This window comes from Copadichromis virginalis, linkage group LG8 (assembly GCF_057382275.1).
Source record: "Copadichromis virginalis isolate Kocher_CV1m ecotype Utaka linkage group LG8, C_Virginalis_male_GT1.1, whole genome shotgun sequence".
NCBI lineage: Eukaryota > Metazoa > Chordata > Actinopteri > Cichliformes > Cichlidae > Copadichromis > Copadichromis virginalis.
This window is the reverse complement of record NC_140625.1, coordinates 1868629-1888103: the sequence shown is the minus strand read 5'-3', so window position 1 is coordinate 1888103 and position 19475 is coordinate 1868629. Positions and strand designations below refer to the sequence as shown.

Genomic DNA, 19475 nt, shown 5'->3' with positions numbered 1-19475 from the left:
GTGCTCTTATTGCACTTTGACTGCGCTGTGTGCTGGCAGTGTTACATGAAACTAGAGAATATAGAAGCACAGTCAAACATACTGTGCAAAAGTCTTAAGCCAACATCCGTCTCTTTATATTTTGCTGGGAAACGGGAGAAACTGCACTTTCCCCCTCCAACTTTATTTCAACAGAAACTTTTAACGAGCATAACACAACACAATGGGTTTTACAATTGTACTGCAAAATTATAACACAGAGGAAGAGTATGTCTAATTAAACAAAAAGGATAGAAATACAGATGCAAAGAGGAAAAACGGGACTGAATAATTCAATAAATTAAAATGTTACAAATATTAATGGTTTTTAAAGCTTTCTTATTGTGAGAGGAACACAGAGTTGTGTTTCTCTCCTGAAAGTGGAGAAGTTACATTTATGTGGTGTTTGATTAATGAGGTGAAAAGCACGACAGTCTCACTAAAGTCAGAGTCACCAAACACGTCCCGGGACTCATTCAGATCAGATGCTGTTAGAGATCAAACGACATGTAAAACCTCAGTAAATGTTTCTATATCGCTCTTATATTTTAACAGGGTTAAATCAACAGCAGCTTAAACCAAATCTCCTTTTGAAACCACACTCGTCATAAACAACCATCGAGCCCTCTGAACACTAGGCGGAAACGGAAGTGACGTACAAGCACACCGCCGTTTCGTCTAAATTCAAAATGAACATCAGATGACTTCAGATGTCTTAAAGTTGTTTTGACCACGTTGTCTTTGAGTCTGTTTGTGCTTTAAAGCTGATTTGCTGCTTTGTTGGAAGTAAAGCTTCAACACAGGAAGTTAAAAAAAACAGTTGACCTTTTCCCACAATCCACCGGGAGAGAGTGAAGGCGCGTTTTGTTGGTAGACAGTTGGTGGTGCGTGTCCGTGGGCTCCCTGGGTTCCAGCGCTATCACAGCGTCGCCTGAGCACAGAGACAACGCGTCTGCTCTTCGCTCCCCTGTTTGCGGACTTTCGCGCTGATTCCCGCCGACATGGCTCCGTACTTGCTGACAGCAGGTGTTAGCCTGCTGGCTAAGTCCTTCAGTGTGCTCTCCTGCACTGGCTCTCTGGCAAGGTAGCTAACCCAGGCGTATGTGTTGCATTAGCTAGCTGCAGAGACTCTGCAGTCTGCTGTGTGAAACTCCCTGAACATCGTGTTTTAGAACAGTGAGTGTTGGTGATGGTAGCATACGTAAGCGTAGCATGAAGCAGCCGTAAATATAAACATGGCCTTCGGTTCTTGGTACTGTTGGTAAACAGAAAAGCAGACATCTTGTAAGAGTTCCCGTTTGCTGTCAGTGCTTTGAAGCTTCGTTAGCTGCTCTGTGCTCTTCATATCCGACAGGAAACGCAGTGTAGCTGCAGCTCACACATAGCAGCGCTGCAGTGTTTGCAGGCGAATGCTGACTGTCTTCTTTCAACGCGGACAGTAAAGTGTCACCCAGTTAGCAGTGTGCTGTGTGAACAAGCACACTGTGCGGTCAGACATGCACTGACAGTCATGATGAGTAGAAATGGGGCGGGGCGATCGTGGCTAAGAGTTGGGAGTTCGCCTTGTAATCGGAAGGTTGCCGGTTCGAGCCCCGGCTCTGACAGTCTCAGTCGTTGTGTCCTTGGGCAAGACACTTCACCCGTTGCCTACTGGTGGTGGTCAGAGGGCCCGGTGGCGCCAGTGTCCGGCAGCCTCGCCTCTGTCAGTGCGCCCCAGGGTGGCTGTGGCTACAATGTAGCTGCCATCACCTGTGTGTGTGACTGTGTGTGTGAATGGGTGGATGACAGGATATGTAAAGTGCTTTGGGGTCCTTAGGGACTAGTAAAGCGCTATATAAATACAGGCCATTTACCAAATGTTCCTCACAGATCTCAGGCATGAGTTAGAGTCCAGCTCTGAACCCTGAAATACTCCATGTGGAATAAAGCGTGATGGAGAGGAGAGAGATGGCTGTTCTCATGTATGTTGCCTCCCTGCAGGTGTACCAGCGTGCTGCCCTCTGCATTCTTCAGCCCAGTGAAGTTTCTGACCTCCGAGGCCCGCTCCCCTCCAAAGAGACCTCTGAACGGATACATGAGATATGTTCAGCAACAGAAGCCGCTCATGGCCAGACAGAACCCAGGTATGCACTGTCACACTGCAGGCTGGTCAGCCTGAATGAGCAGACGTGTAAACATTCAGACAGGAAAAGGTTTGAACCTCGTGTATATGAAAGCAGTTAAATGGCAGTGATGGGCTGAGGCTTTAAGACACTACTCTTTGTATTTTGCTACAGAAAATGAATATAGATGTGGCGATTTATTAAAACGTGCAGTCTACATGGACATAAAGTATATATGGCTGCTTTTACGGACACACTGCACACCATGTGCATATATGCCATTGCTATGGTTAATGGCTCCTTGGCAATCACCCTGTTAGTTTGGAAGTAATGTTTCATGCCTGGTGTATGTAGATGCAATGCTGGTTAATCCCCTGAGCGAGGCCTCTCTGTGCCTGAATACTTCACAGGTCAGAGTTAAAAGTTGAAAATGCTACAGCAAAGGCAGTGAAAATGAATAAGAAATCCAGAAACAGAAAGAAACGAGGGATGGCTTCAGGCGTTTGCACAGTCCTTCCGACAACACATACATACATATACATACAGAAATGAATCAAGCACCGGCATGCAGCACAGCGTGGATAAAGATAACACATGGGGCCAGGTTGGCGGCTGGATGGGATGGAAACAGCAGCCATGATGGCGTCCAGAATTTCTCCCACAGTCGTGTTGTAGGTATGACGGTGGTGAAGCAGAGGGGGGAGAGGAGAGCCTGTGCACACTTCTGTGGGCGCATGGAAGTGCATCCATGCTTCCTAAAATATCAGTGAGAAGAATCAGCGGCTCGGCTCCAGCAGCTGGTTGTGATTTGTTGCCGCAGGGTGTTTGGCAGTGAGGAGCACCACAGCACTGACCTGATCAGTCCAAAGAAGAGCACGAGGATTGTCCAGTAACACACAGACCATGTTGTCTAGGGCTGCTCGATTAATCGAATTTTAATCACGATTACGATCTGGGCTTTCAACGATCATTAAAAATGACTGACCGATTATTAGCCCCTCCCTCATTTATCCGCGACACCTTAAAGGCCGGTCCGTGAAAATATTGTCGGGCGCAAAAAAGGTTGGAGACCGCTGATTAAGAGGACCCGAGGGAAGCTCGGAAAGCTAAGCAGAAGTTATTTGGAGAGGAGAGTGACTGCCGCTGGTTGAAAAGAGAGGTAAAAAAGAACTTCAGTGGTGTTGCACACTATTTTATATTATTTTTTAAAGTCATTGTTAACCCTTTAAAGCCGGTCAGAGCAGCACGCTCCGTTTTGTGTAGCTATTTTTAAATCCCTTTTTATGCAATTTTTGCAAAGCTATGTGTGGAAGGAAACTGTGACCGAGGACAAGCTGATGGCATCAGTTGTAAGTACAACTCCTCTGGTTTCATATGCAAAACAAATTATTGCGCTAGCTTACGTGGTTCAGGTTCTACAGGGATTTAAAAATAGTTACACAAAACGGAGCGTGCTGCTCTGACCGGCTTTAAAGGGTTAACAATAACAATGTATTGAATAATGACTTTAAAAAAATACTATAAAATAATGTGCAAATGTTTGCAATATAAGAAATAAATGAAAAATGTAAACATCTATGTTTAGTGAACTTTGCAGTGTTGCTCTGTGGTGCAGCTACGACACCGTAGCAAAGTTTACACACTGTGTCTACTTGATCCACGTCTGACTGAACCCATAATGTTTCCACACCACTGAAGTTTTTTACCTCTTTTCAACCAGCAGCAGTCACTCTCCTCTCCAAATAACTTCTGCTGAGCTTTCCGAGCTTCCCTCGGGTCCTCTTAATTGTTGTGACACGTGTTCGAAATGCAGAGAGGTGCGCTCGATTTGCCACACGGAGCAGCGCGAGAGTAAAGCACGAGGGAGGGGCTGATAATCGGCTCAGTCATTTTTAATGATCGTTGAAAGCCCAGATTGTAATCGAGATTAAAATTCGATTAATTGAGCAGCCCTAGTGTTGTCTTGGACAACAATGGAAAACTAAACTGTGAATTGTGGCTAATTGTCAGAGTCTGGGTGTGTAGAGTAGACCGGGCCCACACTGGCAGATGTTACTTTCAGTGACTTTTTCTAACAACCATGAAAACGAGATTATGAAGATTGTTGTGCTGCACTTTGTTGCCTTTAAAGGCCAAAGTCCCTTTCAGTGCAGAGCTGTAGATGTAACACGGGTGTCTGTCAGCTGCCCGGCTCGGCCCTCTCTCCCAGATCTGTATGAACAGTTTGTGAATGAGCCTGTGTGGCTGCAGCAGCTCTGTGAGACACTCTAGATCAGTCACAGTTTCTCTGTCCTTCCTCTAGTGATGCATTTTTGTTGTCATTAAACATTTCCTCATTATTTTCTTCAGAAATCAAAGCAGTGGATCTGATTAAGACGATTGCCCAGCAGTGGAGATCACTGAGCCCAGAACAGAAACAGGTATCTCATTTCTGTGTGTGTATAAACTGTAGGGGTGCAACAGTTCACCAGATCTATGGTTGGGCCGTAGCATCACGGGTTGTGGTCGTGGACTACACGTCACACACGACAATGTTTAAAGTCGTTTCCTTAAATTCCTCTGAAGTACATTGATAGTCATTCTCTACATCTTAACTAAAAGAATACATTTTCTTGATCGTCATCCAGAACTTTTGGGCCTGTTTAGAATATAAAGCCTGAAGTTTATACTGTATTTATACATTTACTGTGATTCTTCCAAACATTTTCTCATTAAATAAAACAGGAAGATGTGAAGAACATCAAAGGCATAAAGTGAAAAGTAGACTCGAGTGACCTGAGCGGGTCGGGCTTTTCTCACGAGCCGTTGCATCCCTAATAAACTGCTTCGGTAGCTCGTGGCGGGCACGTGCAACTGTGATAAATGAAAATATGCTTCTGTCAGGTTGTGTTTGTCGCACACAGGTAACAATAGCACGGCGTTACCAGCGGTGAAAGTGGAAAAGTCCTCTCTGTTGTGACCCGAGTCTTTTGTTTGGTAGCCGTTTCAGGAAGCTTCTCTCCGGGCCCGGGAACAGTTCAAGGTGGATCTAGAGCGCTATCAAGCCCAGCTGACTCCTGCACAGCTGCAGCAACAAGCCCAGGAGAAAAGGCAGAGGAGGGCCAAGAGGAAGGCCATCCGCAAGAAGAGGGTAAGAAAGACAGAAAGGACCAGAGCAGGCTGGTTTTTATCTCCTGTGCACTCATCGTGGGTTTGCTGGGTTGGTAGTTCAATCCTTAGCTTCTCCTGTTCAAACTCTCTAAGGCACTGAATGTGAACTGTGCAGAGTTTTACTGTGTGTGTGTGTGTGTGTGTGTGTGTGTGCACGTGTGTGTGTGTGTGTGTGCGCGCACGTGTTTTCCAGGAGTTGACAAACCTGGGGAAGCCCAAACGTCCTCGCTCTCCTTTCAACATCTTCATGTCGGAGCACTTTGAGGAGGCTAAAGGAATTACGTCTCAGGTCAGGAAGTACACGTGCACTGATCCAGGGTCAGTGTGACCCTGATTTAAAAACCTGCAGCAGGTATCAGAGTTTCAGTGTTTGGTGTTTATGCCGGCACGCTGGCGCGGCACAGATGACTAATGATGTGTAGTGAAGTCAGCCGGTGGGACGTTACCCCGGCAGCTTCTCTCCGTCTGTCACGTTTGATGTTTGCTGGGAAGCTTCTCTTGCACTTTACAGTAACACCACGTAACATCAGCTCCTGTAAGATGGTGTGAGGAGCAGGAGGTGCTAGTGTGAGCGGAAAAAAGATTAGCACCAGTACAAATGAGGTCTTTTTATATGACGATGGTATGGATGCGTTTTCCATATCAGCAAACACACAGAGCCAGAGTTTCTGACATGAAGTGCACCTGCAGAAACTGGACTAAATGGAAATGCCAGTTTGAGATGGAATACAGATTCAGGTGAAACTGGAGCAGCTGTCAGGGTGCTGATGCAGCACCCTGACAGCTGCTCCAGTCATTTCTCTTGTTCTGTGTTGGTCAGCAGCTAAGCAGACACTGCAGGGTTGTTTTGGCCAATAGTTGCTCCTGTCGTTGTTTCAGGCTAAGATGAAGTCGCTGTTGGAGGACTGGAGGAATCTCTTCAGCCATCAGAAACAGGTCGGCAACACGCACCTTTCATCCTTGTAGCTGGAATGCTAATGAGTGCTGTCGGGTCTTCTGACATTTGTATTTGTGCCACAGGTCTACACGCAGCTCGCTGAGGATGACAAGATTCGCTACAAGAATGAGATGAAGTCGTGGGAGGACCACATGGTGGAGATCGGAAGAGAAGACCTGATCCGAGAGCGGACCCTGTCTACCAAGAAGAAACCTGCTGCAAGAGCCAAGAAGGCAACAAAGAAGGTAACAAAGAAGGCTAAAACTGTGAAGAAAGCCACGGGAACGTCAAAACCCTCCAAGAAGACCACAAAAAGCAGATCGGCGAAAACTGTCAGCCCGCCGTCCACCAAGAAGACATAAGACGCGTCCAGAGGAGGTGACAGGAGCTGTGATGGCTCGGGCGGAGCTCGGCCTCGCTTTTCTCTGACTTGAAAGTCAGCTGTCTCAGCTGACAGGACAGAACTTTGATAACCTTCAGACAGATCCGCATCATTGATGTCTCCAGATAAACCGCGATGGCAGCATTTGTAAAAAAGGTACCTGTGAGTTTGAGTCCTTCCCTGTGATGCAGACTCACTCCTCCAGGCTTAGATGGAGTAGTAAAATACCAAGTTTGACTTTAAAAGTGTGAGAGCCAAATGAAGCAAGCCTGTTGGCGTCGGAGCGCTGACGTGTACCGCTGTGGTGTTGACAGGAACAAACGGGTTCCTGTTGCCGTCCTAGAACACCTGCAGGATTAATGTGGGCTGCATTTTTTACTTCAACACATCCACACAAAATCCTGCAACAATGAATGAGTCTGAATGTGTCCTGTAAGGTCCACTGATTCTACCTGAACCTGACATAAATCCATACTTGGTGCTGGTGAGTGTGCAGCTTTAAACGCAGCGCTCCGGGCGGTCCCACATTTCCTCTTGAGATCAGAGCACCGCTGTTCACATGCAAGAAACCTGACTGAATTTTAGTGTCATTACTGTCACGCCTGTTGCTTCAGTAGCAACTTTAACGTGTGTCCGTGACCCTGAATGAAACCAGCTGCTTTACACTCTGTACTCGGCTAACGTCCGGTAACATTTGGTCTGTTCTGTTATTATGAAGAGCATAGTGTAGTACTGATAGCTGCTTTGTGTTGTAGAGTGCACAGGTCTCTGTGCTGCCATGTTCATCCTGCTTTATTATGTCTTTCCTTGTATGGTGTTTTTTTTCCTCAATAAACCTTCGTATACAGTTTTCTTCTACATGGCCTGAAATGATTCTGCATGTGTGCATGAAGCCCCCAGTGTCAGGCAGGATACAACATGTCAGCCGTATGACGACGAGGTGTTTCAGTGATCTGTGTTACTGACTTCACCTTTCAGGGCTTTGTGGTTCTTTGTGTGACACATTCATGCAACATTTGAAGTTTCTGGCTCAAGACATGCGTCGAACAAATGAGGAACGCTGTGACTGACGATGACCTGCTGTCCTGACAGGCTGCTTGTTCTTCAGCTCGTTTCCTGAAACGCTGTTACGTTCGTGGCCGAGGGGTAAATCGAAAGTAAGAGCCAAAACAGCGCTTTTCAAAATGCTATGCAGCCATTTATTGACGTCAGCAGTGAGCAATGCCAAAATAACAAACAAAGCTCTAACGGTCCCCAAGCTTCCCTGTCAAATAAAAGTCAACCAAAAACAGTTTATATAAAGTTTTACTTTGACAAACAGACCTGGGTTCAACAGAAAGGCTTCTCGCTCCGACCAGGCTGCTGCACTGGACTACATACACACATGTATAGTGGACGGGTTACAAATGACCTCATTTACGAAGGTCAATGTCCTAGCACCAGACACAAATCAGCTGATACTAATATACCAGCTGGCCACGTGTTCAGTCAGACACTCAAAGCAACACTCAGTAACAGGCTGTTGGGTGGAGGAGAGAGGGCCAGGTGGTGTCATCTGGTGGTTAAGTACTTGTTGTTGAATCCAACCACTCAGCAGGCACTGGTCCCCATTAAGACACACCCATGTGTCTGAGACCCACAGCCATCCTCTGGTGGGAGGAGTCTGTCACACATCCTGGGTCATTGCAGAAGCTGCTCTTTAAATGGGAAAAACCCTGTGGTGACATTTTTACTACAGCTCAGCATCCAGATACTGTACTGCTGCATCAGGCCTTGTGTGAGTGACACACTATGACGGTCCTTGTGGTCAGCAGGCTGATGGTTCATGGCCCATTTTACTGCGCTGATATCTTCATCCCAGAGAGGGAAACGTCTGTGTTTTAAAAAGATTCATTTCAAAGACTTCACATGATTTAAACACAGATGCATGTTACCTTGATGGTGACTCTCAGCAGTGTACCCTCAGACTGTTCTTCCCAACACATTTACTGCAGTTTCTCCTCCTACAGTGTCTACGGGTCACCTGCAGGGAGACCCTCAGGGGCCCGGAGGCTGCTGTGATGCAGCTTGGCCCAGTAAAGCCTGGAAGTCCGGAGATAAAACCAGTTTGTGATGGACGTTTCCCAGCACCATCATATCTCCAGTCCGCCCATCGCACAGACGCACAGACACCAGTTGCTGCAGAAAGAGGGAGAGATGGCGTGTGAATAGGCAGTGACGTAATGAATGGTTGTTTTCCTTCACCGTGGACGCCCGTGTGTTGCTGTCAGTGCTGCTCCTCAGCCTCTGAGCAGATACAGTGGCTTGCTGTATTACGCACACGCCACTTTGCAGTTATTTATTTGTAACACATGTTTGGAATCACGTATGATTTTCGTTCCACTTCTCACGTGTGCACCACTTTGTGTTGGCCTTTCACCTGGAATTCCAATAAAATGTGACAAAATGTGGGAAAGTTCAAGAGAGCCGAACACTTTTGCAAGCCACTGTATGTTCTCTGAATGTGGCAACCTTCTTCAGAAGAAGCATCAAAGGGTGTGTACTGGAAGGTTTCAGATAATAATCAACTGTACTGAAGGACATGAGGTTTGTGAGAAGTATTTTAAATATCAGTGAAATGTTTCCTGTCTTCAGCTTTGACAGTAGGGCCAATGTTCACTAAGAACACCGTGAGACGCCTGAAGCTGATCCTTCCTCGTGTGGCAGCTCGACTGATATCATTCAGCCAAGGCTCGGGGTTTGGTCTAACGTGTAGAGAAGGACGCCCCACCGAGGATGACACAGACTGATCACATCCTTTCAAAAGGGTTGAACTTTGATCCCAGCCACAGAAACAACAACGCTACAGCTGTAGAAGCAGAGCAGCAATGCAAAGCCAGCATCCAACATCAGCATGGACGAGAGGGAGGCACTCACATCACTTAGTAATGACAACAACATTGTGACAAAGCAGAGCAGCAGTTGCAATGCTCTCCATTTGCCCCATATGTGTTTACCTTTTTTTGCACATTGTACACATTATTCTGTTTCTATGTATTTGCTATGATTTGCTGTTTGTCAAGTAACATTGCTTCACTCACTATCCCGGGTTTGTTTGTGGAAGCGTTTTGTTGCCGGCAAATCAAACATTCTGCAAATTAAGACAAATACTCAGTTACATGTTTCTTTATACTTTATTATGTTACAGATTAAGTCATTTGTTCATACTTACTCTGTTTGTCTTTTCAGTCTTCATGAGGGTCAGGCGTGGGGAAACGCCCACCTGGCATTTCCTCATTTTAAAGTCCTGATGATGTCACACATGACATCAGCAGATCAAACCAAGTGGAGGGGTTTGTTTTTCCAGAGAGATGCTTCCTTTTGTTTGTGTTAAGGTTTAAAGGGATTTGTTGAATGTTTTTCCTTTCGTTAACACTGCCATTTAGTTGTGTAAATGTGCATATTAGAAGTGTGTAGAGGTTTTGTGTTTTTCGATCATCTGGGTAGAGTTTTAGATCCCTCAGTTGAGTGAGTGGTACTGGCTGGGCAATTGGAAGGAAATTGATGGCCCTATTTAAAGCCAGTCTCTACCAGATGCAGCAGAGAGCAGAGGTGAGCTGTGTCACCAGAGCCATGTTATGTTAATAGAGTTTATTTGGGGAGGAAGTTTTGTTAAGTTACATTAAATTAAGTTCACTGTAAATAAATTGCTCACCTTGGAAACCTGAACTGTCGGCATAGTCTGCTTCCCTACCACCTTCCTTGACGTTCGAGTCTGACTACTTCACAAACATCAACATCCTTCCAGTAGACAAGGGTAGGTGCACAGTTCTGCTAGACCAGAAAGACTAACAGGAGAAAATCTACTTATGAGCCCCAGGAAGCATTCGGATCAGTATTTAAGGTCTGACCCTCGTCACTGAATGGAGCACAACCTGGGTGTCAACACAGAGCCATGCAGACATACACTCATCCCCCCTCCCCTTCCAAACGCCTCCGATGCTTACGGTGGCTCAAAGGGGAGCAGCACATATGCTGCAGGCCCGGATGTGCTGTCTACACGGCTCTCTCCTTTTACTCATCCCTGTTGCTTGTCATGTGTTTCTATGGTGTATTAAGAGCTTTTCATGTGCTATGCGCTGAGGTGATTTTTTTCTGTTCTCAAACTGACCTCCCTGTTGGAGCTCAGTCTGGGGGAGGGGTTCTTTTTCCTCCTTGTCCTTCCTCATGTTGTGCATTTTTCCATTGTTCGGTTCTGGGTCGCTGCTCGTGCTGCTGACCGGCCAGCTACCTACCTGTCTCCCCAATGTGATGTTTGTGTATTGCATGTACGGTCGGCACGGTCAGTCTCTTAATTGCCCCTGGGGGATAAATAAAGTCTTCTGAATCTGAACACCATCCCCACAGAGACAGCAGCAGGGAGGAACATCAGGTCAACAAGGCCCTGAGTAAACGTGGACATCTGTCAAAGCTGGAGGCAGGGCTGCAACAATTCATCAACATCCATGATACTGACTATAAAAACTTGTCGACGTGTCATACGTGTTTTTATAACTGTAATACACTACAGGCAGCTATGGGGCAGTATCACCTATACTGTCTGCCAAGACTGCATTTAATACCAACGAAGAAGAACACAGTGCGACCGGCAAAGCAGGAGGACGGAAGAAAACGGAAACTGAGATTTTAAAAAATGTGAAAGCATTTCACAGAAAGCAAAGTTAAATGCAAACTGTGCAAAGCAGAGCCAGCCGTGCACGGCTGGAGCTGTGACGTCACCATTTCACTTTTGTTAGCTAATGTGACAGTGAACCATTAAGCAGGAGTAGTTACAGTCTCCTAGTCCGCCCCCACCCCAGCATTCATATTGGTGAATGTGAGGAAGGTGGTGCACCTGTTCCAGCTAACATTAACCATAACCATATAGGAGAGTTAGACGTGTACATCCAGGTGGACGAGGTGGGAGACGCTCCCCGACACTTAGCCAAGTCTCTGTTACAAACAGAAAGTAGAGGTCATGGAGGAAGTGGAGGCATTTAGATTTATTCACACGAGATCTCTCATTAACCAGACACTGGCCAAACTGGATGAGCAACCCTCCCCATTCATCCAGAGGACGCCTCACCAGCTCGTGGTCCCCGGTGTCTGCAGCTTTTGGTGTTTGTAACTCACAAATTATACTGCAAAGGTCACATGACTGAAACAATAATAAAAATGTCTAAACCTGCTGTAATACTATGTAAAACTAAAGGTAATGTCATATTATCCTTTTGTTTATTTGAACTTTTTTTGGTGGGAAATTTGAGCATCATATGTAATCCATGACCACACAGGTCTGACAGATCTGCTTACACTAGTTAATGATTGCAATGCAAAAATAATGTTAGAACACAAACGCGTTACCTGCAGGAAGGAGAATGCAGCTCCCTCTGAGACGTCCATGATGATGTCACCCAGCTTCAGCTCCACCTTTCCTGACTTCCTGATCTGCAGCTTACCCAGAAATCCTTCTGGGAACTGCGAGAGCACAGGACAGCCCTCTTTCACTGCACTCTGAGTGCACACACACACACGCACACGCGCGCACACACACACACACACACACACACACACACGCACACACACACACACACTCTTTAGAAGCAGTTACAACAGTCCACTGTGCTTCAGTGAGGCTTGACGATGCAGACCACAGATCACGTGATGGTGTTTCAGGCTGAGTGTTTCCTGTGCAGTGGGTAAAATGCGAAGTCAAAGCCACGCGTGAGATGTTAGGAGCCCTGGTGTCTGAACCTGACTGTGGCTGATTTGGGGATTCTGAATTAGACATCGGTGTGGATGTGCGTGTAACAGCTTGTTGTGTTAGTACTGTTATGAGTTGGTGACCTATGCAGGGAGTACGCTGCAGCTTGTTTATGTTTTTATGGTCTGCAGGGCAGCGTCCTGCTGGGGGTAGCTGCTGCTGCCTTGGAGGGCAGCGCTGGGTCCACAACAATCTTTATGTGGGTAGCACGGATGAAGCGTTGTTTCAGCCGCTTCCAAAACACCTGAGAATGAACGAGGACGTGCAACAAAATCCAAAGGGAGGATTTTAGTCCTGGAATCTGTTCCACAAATCAGTGAATTTCGCCAGCAGCTGCTTTACATAATTTTGTAAAATTAAATTAACATAGCATAACATAAATATCTGTGATGAGAGAGGTGTTCACCGCCTCTGTGCTGCAGGAAACACTTGTACAGCTGTCAGGCAGAAACACTGCTGAGCTCTAGGTTTGACCTCACTGGCACAGCTTAGCTGTTTCTGTCAGCGACCGTTAACTAAGGACGTCTGCAGGAAGAGGACTGCATGCTGTACCACTGTATTAGGCTGGAAGCAGAAGATGCAAACAAAAATGGCCGAGGAGCTTATGGATAGATGCAAACAAAGCTTTCAGGGCTGATGTTAGGAATCACGCTCAAACATCTGGATGGGTCAGTCCTTTAACATGTGTTTATCCCGTCTACTCACTTTTGCTTGAAGATGTGGAGTCCTCTTCACTTCATGCTTGCCCTCCTTTGTTGCAGGCGTCTCTGCTGCAGGCCCAGGAGCCAGGTCGACCTTCGCTCCAGACGCTCTGCCTGGCATGCAGTCGGGCAGCTGCATGAAGAAGAGCTCCTCCCTGCCGGACAGGCTGAGATCCTGCAGCAGTTCTACCAGCGACGGCTGCTCTGATTTAGGCCGCTCGGTCCTGCTGGTCCCTGCACAGGACTGAGGTCTGAACACAGTGGGCCTCTCTGGACCTGCCATCACAACACAGAGTGATCACTACTCACAGACAGACATGCAGGAGCTCAGTGAGGACACTGTCTGTCATCCACCACATCACTCAGTGCAAAGTCAGTGAGCTCTGCTACTCTGCTGCCTGCCTTCATGAAGGCCTCCACCTTCAGCAGCTCTGCAAAGGGTAGCTCATCTTTCCCTCTGCTGCCCACGCAGGTCCCTTCAGCTCCTCCTTTTTTAACTTCCCTTTGCTTTACCCTCATTCATCAGGTCAGCGTGACTATTTAGTGATAACAGATCATAGATCTTCATACATCTACATCTCCTCGTGACTGATCACACCATCTTTGATTAAGAATCATTACTTTCCATTTATCATTCATTGACTGACACATTTCCTGCACGTCTTACCAAACATGGCACATTAACAGTCACGTTATTGTTGAAGTGGAAACAGCAGAGCCTAAACTCTGACGTCAGTGCTGTGACTGAGTGAACTGCTTGTGACGCTGTGCAGCGTGGGAGGTTTTCTCACGTGTCCTGGAGGTCAGAGTGCGACTGCTGGACTGACACAGAGGCAGCTGGATGGGCTTCAGCTTTGCATCATTCCTCAGACCCGGATCATCGATGAACTGTAGGTACAGATGCATAACATTAGTTTCCCAATGGTCAGCTGATTATCAGCTGACTGTCATGAAACACTGCACTCACTCGCAGGCCGACGGTCAGTGGTGCAAACTCTTACAGCATTAAACTGTCTGAACACTGCTCACACACATAAACCTGCTCTGCGGATCAGCTGATGGTGTTACAGACACCTGCTGCCAACAGGGAGGTTGGAGAGTGCCCTCTGGTGGACAAACGATGCAACCTTAACGCTCATAATGTGCTTCCTTGTGTGACGTTTTTTGTTTCCATTTACCGGCCGTTACCAACACATCTGCAAATGTGACCTGCCAATACATCAGGTGAAGCACTGAGGCAAAGGTCCTGCTGACCTGCAGCTGAGGGTCGATCCATAAAGATGAAAAGTGGAGCTCTTTGCATCTGTTGGGTTCTTTTAATCTTTTGGTGTCTGTGACGCACACGACTGCATCGGTGCGCTTTCACTGCACATGCATGAACAGGAGGAGGAGGGGGAGAGTTCATACCCTCACACCTTTTTACTTGTTGTAATATGTCAAAACAATGATTTCCAAGTCAATGTGAACACGTTCCAGAATAAACACGAGAAGTGAGAACAGCTAACGTTTATGGGCTCCTGACTACAGTTTTAATTCATCTTTAAAGCTTCACAGGAACGAAACAGGAAGCACTCACATCATCTCGCTGAAGTTTACTGAGTATCTCATCTTCCTCTTCCTCCTTTGTCTCTTTCTTGAGCAGTTTGCAGACAGGAGAGGTGGCAGACTCCTGCAGGTGTGTAGCACCATGCCAGCCTGTAGGCAGAAGCACTGATTGAGTGCGATGAAGAGGAAATGCAGTCTGGAGAAAGACATCCAACAGAATGAGAAGAGGGCTGTGGGTGTGCACCTGTTTTGCGCACGCTGTCAGCAGGACCCTGTTCAAAGATGGAGTGGGACTGGATGGTCTGAGGCCGCTCCTTCCTCCTCCCTCTGCTCTCTCTCCTCCGCTCATTCCTATCTCTTCTCTCCTTTTTCGGAGCCACGTGGATCTCCTCCTTTAGCCTACAGGTGTTCAGGATCATTAAATGACACAGTGCATACACAGATGAAATTCTCATACTGTCGTCACTCACTCGTCTTTACTCTTCCTCACGGCGTGGACGTTAGGCTCAAAGGTTTTCTGTTGGTACAAACCAGGAGAGAAAAGAAACACGTATGTCCTCATTAGGATTCAAACGAGGTGTGAATGCTTTTCTACTCAACTACATGGATATTATTATGAATTATAAACCTTACTTTTAAAACCTGACCAGGAGTTAACAGGCATCAAAGCAAGAATGTGAGCTGTAGCGCTGACCCTGACCTCTTTCCCTGTTTCTATCAAATCCTGCATTAAAAAAAACAGAAAAACTTCCTTTAACTCCCAAACGGACCAAGCTGCAGTCACTGTCCTGACTGCTACTGTCTGCAAATGTTCACAGTGCTAAGTTAGCATTTAAATAACACCTTTAACATACATGTCTCTGTATTTATATATGTGATATATTTCTATTTCTGCTTACATCCTTTTGTAACTTCTGTCGGTGCTGTGAAACAGAATTTCCCAGAGGAAGCCACCCGAGGGATTAATAAAGTTTCATCTAATCTAATTTAATCTAACTTGTTTCTTCTCTGCCTTCATCTGCTTCACATCCATGGCCCATTCAGAGCCCCTGACGAACCTAACTCACATGTTTTGTATTTACACTGTTGTATACTTGTTGGTTTATCTGGAACTGTGAGCGTGTGGTTTCTACGTGTTCTCCGAGTATCATGTTTGTACACAAACGAGCAATTTGTTCCAGTATATATAACACAAACATCTCTATATGAGTAAGTAAACACAAACGAATTTTATACAGCAACTGCGTGCAGATACAGAAACACAAATCAGAATGAACAAATGTGTGCAGGGTTGTTATAGCCTGAGTATTAGTGTTACTGTAACACGTGATCAGGGGGCGGGGCTTGGCTGAGTGGACTGTAGGAGAGACACAACATGCCACATGACCACCGAGTCCCCCCATCGTAACACGATAACGCCATCAGATGTCTGCAGAGAAGCCCGTGAACGTGTCAGCAGACTTATGACCCCGGGATTACACTCACGGGACTGTGCTTTATTATTTCCACTTCACGCAAAATAAGCACGCGGCATTATTAACACCGGGGCTGTGCTCGGTTACCTTAGTCTTTTTGAAGCCTCCCCCCAGCGTCAGGTCCCGGGTTCTGAGGGACGTCAGTCTTCCAGGCGGAGGTGGGGAGGTCAGAGTCCTGACCCGGGCCGCGAGTGCTCTCCCCAGCCCAGCCCCGCTGCTCGGGGAGGAGAAGCCGGGAACACTTGCTGCATCCCCGGAGTCGCTCATGTCGCGATACCTGCTGTGCTTCCTCTCAGTATTTTTAATGCGTGTCCGTTCAGCTGTTTCTCACGCAGGTCTGTTAATAAACGACGGCTTTTATTTTGAAAATAGGGCTGTTAAAATCCGGTATTTGTTAGCCGAGCGCCCACAGCTCATGCCCCACTGGTCCCTCGGTGTGCCTCAGAACTAGTTTGTTTCACTGAGGTAACAGTGATCCTTAGCGGGGCTCCTCTAAGCTAAATAGCAGCTCGTTCCCCTCCGTGTTGTTTCCACGCGCCATATCGCAGCAGGAAGTTAATCCAATCTGGTTGCAAACGCAACACCGTCTGCCGCGGTTACTGGGTCGCGGTGATGATAAACAGTGTACTGCGTGCAGATGTCCTCTCAGCCGTAACCGACGGAGTGTCCTGTCGGTGGATGCAAAATAAATCAATTGCAAACAACGGTGCCAACAAAGCACGACGCACTTACTGCACGAAGGCGCTGAAACGGCTGCAACACCGCTTTGCTTTTGCCGCCTGCTGTATTTGTCCCGGTTAAACGGCTCTAATTTCCTTCCGCAGTTCGCTGCTATTGTTCTCAAGCAGCACTACACCGGAGCCACCACAAGATGGCGCTGTCTGCGTAGCCACGAAATGTGACGCATGTCAGTTTCTTTACGGAAGCAGTGGGTCATGGTGCCATTTAGTGAAAGTGGTTAATATATTTTTCACGAGTTATTTTTATAAATATGTTTATATTTATGATATGCTATACAAAAATGACCAGAGATGGTCTTTCCCTCCTTGACTCCGCCCTCAAACCAGTGTTCCTCCCGGTCCAGGATGTTACATCCTCATCACTGAACGAGTGTCCACTGGCCTGTAGGTGTAAATAGGCTGCAGAGTCCTGGCCTGACGAGGTGGCTCTGCTGTGTTGTGCCATCCGCTTAGTCAGAGGTTGTTTGGTTTCCCTGATCTATGAATCCGATACTCCTGACACGTACGGGATCACTACAGGTTTTCTCTTAGGCAGCGGTTGTCCTTCTCTCCTGGATCGGAGCTTTCTTTAGGAGCCTTCCCAGCTTTGACAAAAGTCCAGCTGGGATAACCACATTTACTCGGGGCCTTCTTGATGTTCTTCTGCCTCCCTGGCTGCTGTGTCAGTGGGGATGGTGTTCGCTCTGTGTGGTAGCGTCCTGATGACGCCCAGTTTGTGCTCCAGTGGATGATGAGAGTCAAACCTTAGATACTGATCCGTATGTGTAGGTTTACGGTACTTTTAGATGTCCCCCATTACTGATGGAAATCTCACAGTCTAAGAAGGCTAACCTGCCACTTTTCATATCCTCCCTGGTGAATTTGATGAGTCGGTCCACCGAGTTAATGTGATCCGTGAATTGTGGTACGTCCTGAGATTTGATTTTCACCCAGGTGTCATCCACATATCTGAACCAATGACTTGGTGGTGTTCCAGGGTAGGATAGCAAAGCCCTCTTTTCCACTTCTTCCATGTACAAATTGGCCACGATGGGTGAAACTGGGGAGCCCATGGCACACCCATGTTTCTGTCTGTAGAACTGACCCTTGTATGTGAAGTAGGTGGAATGAAGACACAGTTCAAACACACTTGGTCGATGCTGAGAGTGGTCCTGCTGCTGAGGTTGGGGTCATCCTGTAATCTCTTACGAACTACCTCCAACGCTTCTGTGACTGGAATAAGTCAAAATGGGGAGATTACTGTTGTTGTCTCAGGACAAACTACCTTGTTTGCTACACTCTGTGTTTATGAGCTAAAAGCAAAATCATTTCCTTGTAAAACTGATTCTGAAGTATGATTTTACTAACTCAGAGGGTACAGCTGTTATCTCCACATTTCAACCTTTTTCTCCAAATAGAATTACAAATAGAATAATTTTTTCTTAATGTGGACTGATACTCCTTTGAATGAGTGCCGGGGTCCATATGTGGCGGTTGCGGTTCTCCAGCATCAAGCTAACGCTACAATAGTGGAGCAAACATAAAGGGAGAGTTTATCATCTCGTTATATGAGATTGGAAAGCGAACAGAACAGCGTGAACCCACCAAAATAATGACATTTCCTATTTTTGTATTTATAGAATACAATTTATTATCACTTTAAACAGACATAAAAGCATTAAACATATTTTGTTACCTCTCACAGCTTTGTTTGACTCCAGATTTACAGACTATATTTATGCACCAATTGACCACAAAAATTATGCTGCTTCAATCATTCACTAGTGATTTACAAAATTAGTATTAAACATAACTATTTTGGTATTTTAGGAACAGCTAGATTTATAGAAACAGGGACGAGAAATCCTCTTTTAACTACATAATAAAAGCAGAAGCTTAAATGCAAATGTTTGGCTCACCTCACTGTTAAATATTGCATCCCTTTTATACACTGTGTAAGAAATGACAATACTGAACACTAATACAAAACCCCGTTACTGCTGAGAGAGCAGTGAGCACCTCTGAATATTCATCACAGCAGCTACAAAGAAAAGAAAGAGACAAAACAAAGTTACACAAGAGCACAACAGACAATGACACCCAAAAACAACCTCCGCCCCACCTCAAAAAAACAATTGCTTCATGGTATCTTAGGAAAGGTAACCTTTTACACAGATAAGATATGACTTTACAAGACTTGGATAAAACTGGATAATGTACTAGATAATGTCTGATGTCAGGGTTCAAGTCAGCTGATGGCTATCGCTGGGATAGACAGAGATCTTATCTCACCAATATACTGCAGGGACAGCTGAATTCACCTTCAACTTAGCCACCCTAGCAGAATCCAGTCATCTTTATTGCAAACGATTAGTTTTTAGTCCAACAGACAAAAGGCTGAAAATGTTTCCATGTAATAAACGTTAGGCTGTGTTCAGCTTCTGTTCAGACTTCATTAAAATGCAGCTGTTTCATTGTGACTGTACACCGCGGACACCAGAGAAATGTTCTTGTTTCCTTTCAGTCTTAATCACTTGACATTTATCAGTAACAGTAACATGTTAATGTACTAAAGTACTAAAAAGTACTTCATGTTTCACATATAAGTTACTGAGACCCATCTAGTGCTGGATGAACCCTGCTGAACAGAACAAAACGGAGTCA

The 19475-nt window shown here is 46.1% G+C and overlaps 2 protein-coding genes across 5 annotated transcripts; one reads left to right on the top strand and one right to left on the bottom strand.

Moving 5' to 3' along the window:
- Positions 1–12: 12 nt before the first annotated feature.
- On the top strand, positions 13–7447 carry tfam (transcription factor A, mitochondrial). The gene is made up of 7 exons (XM_085465393.1): positions 13–1102; positions 1999–2141; positions 4470–4540; positions 5101–5250; positions 5464–5559; positions 6150–6206; positions 6291–7447. Exons 1-7 carry the CDS (start codon positions 1020–1022, stop codon positions 6567–6569), a joined length of 879 nt encoding a protein of 292 aa, XP_085321519.1. The 5' UTR covers positions 13–1019; the 3' UTR covers positions 6570–7447.
- Positions 7448–7774: 327 nt separating this feature from the next.
- On the bottom strand, positions 7775–17115 carry LOC146702488 (DNA-directed RNA polymerase III subunit RPC4). Of its 4 annotated transcripts, none has more exons than XR_014921844.1 (9): positions 16180–17105; positions 15088–15134; positions 14862–15016; positions 14649–14767; positions 13864–13960; positions 13077–13348; positions 11972–12121; positions 8524–8767; positions 7775–8439 (listed from the first exon to the last, which is right to left on the bottom strand). XR_014921844.1 is itself a non-coding variant. In XM_085465390.1 (8 exons), the coding sequence occupies exons 1-8, from the start codon at positions 16357–16359 to the stop codon at positions 8627–8629; spliced, it is 1161 nt and encodes a 386-aa protein (XP_085321516.1). In that variant the 5' UTR covers positions 16360–17105; the 3' UTR covers positions 7775–8626. The 4 variants fall into 4 exon arrangements, 2 of the variants coding, with proteins under 2 accessions (XP_085321516.1, XP_085321517.1); XR_014921843.1 differs by having other exon boundaries at positions 7775–8462; positions 8550–8767; XM_085465390.1 differs by having other exon boundaries at positions 7775–8767.
- Positions 17116–19475: the final 2360 nt, after the last annotated feature.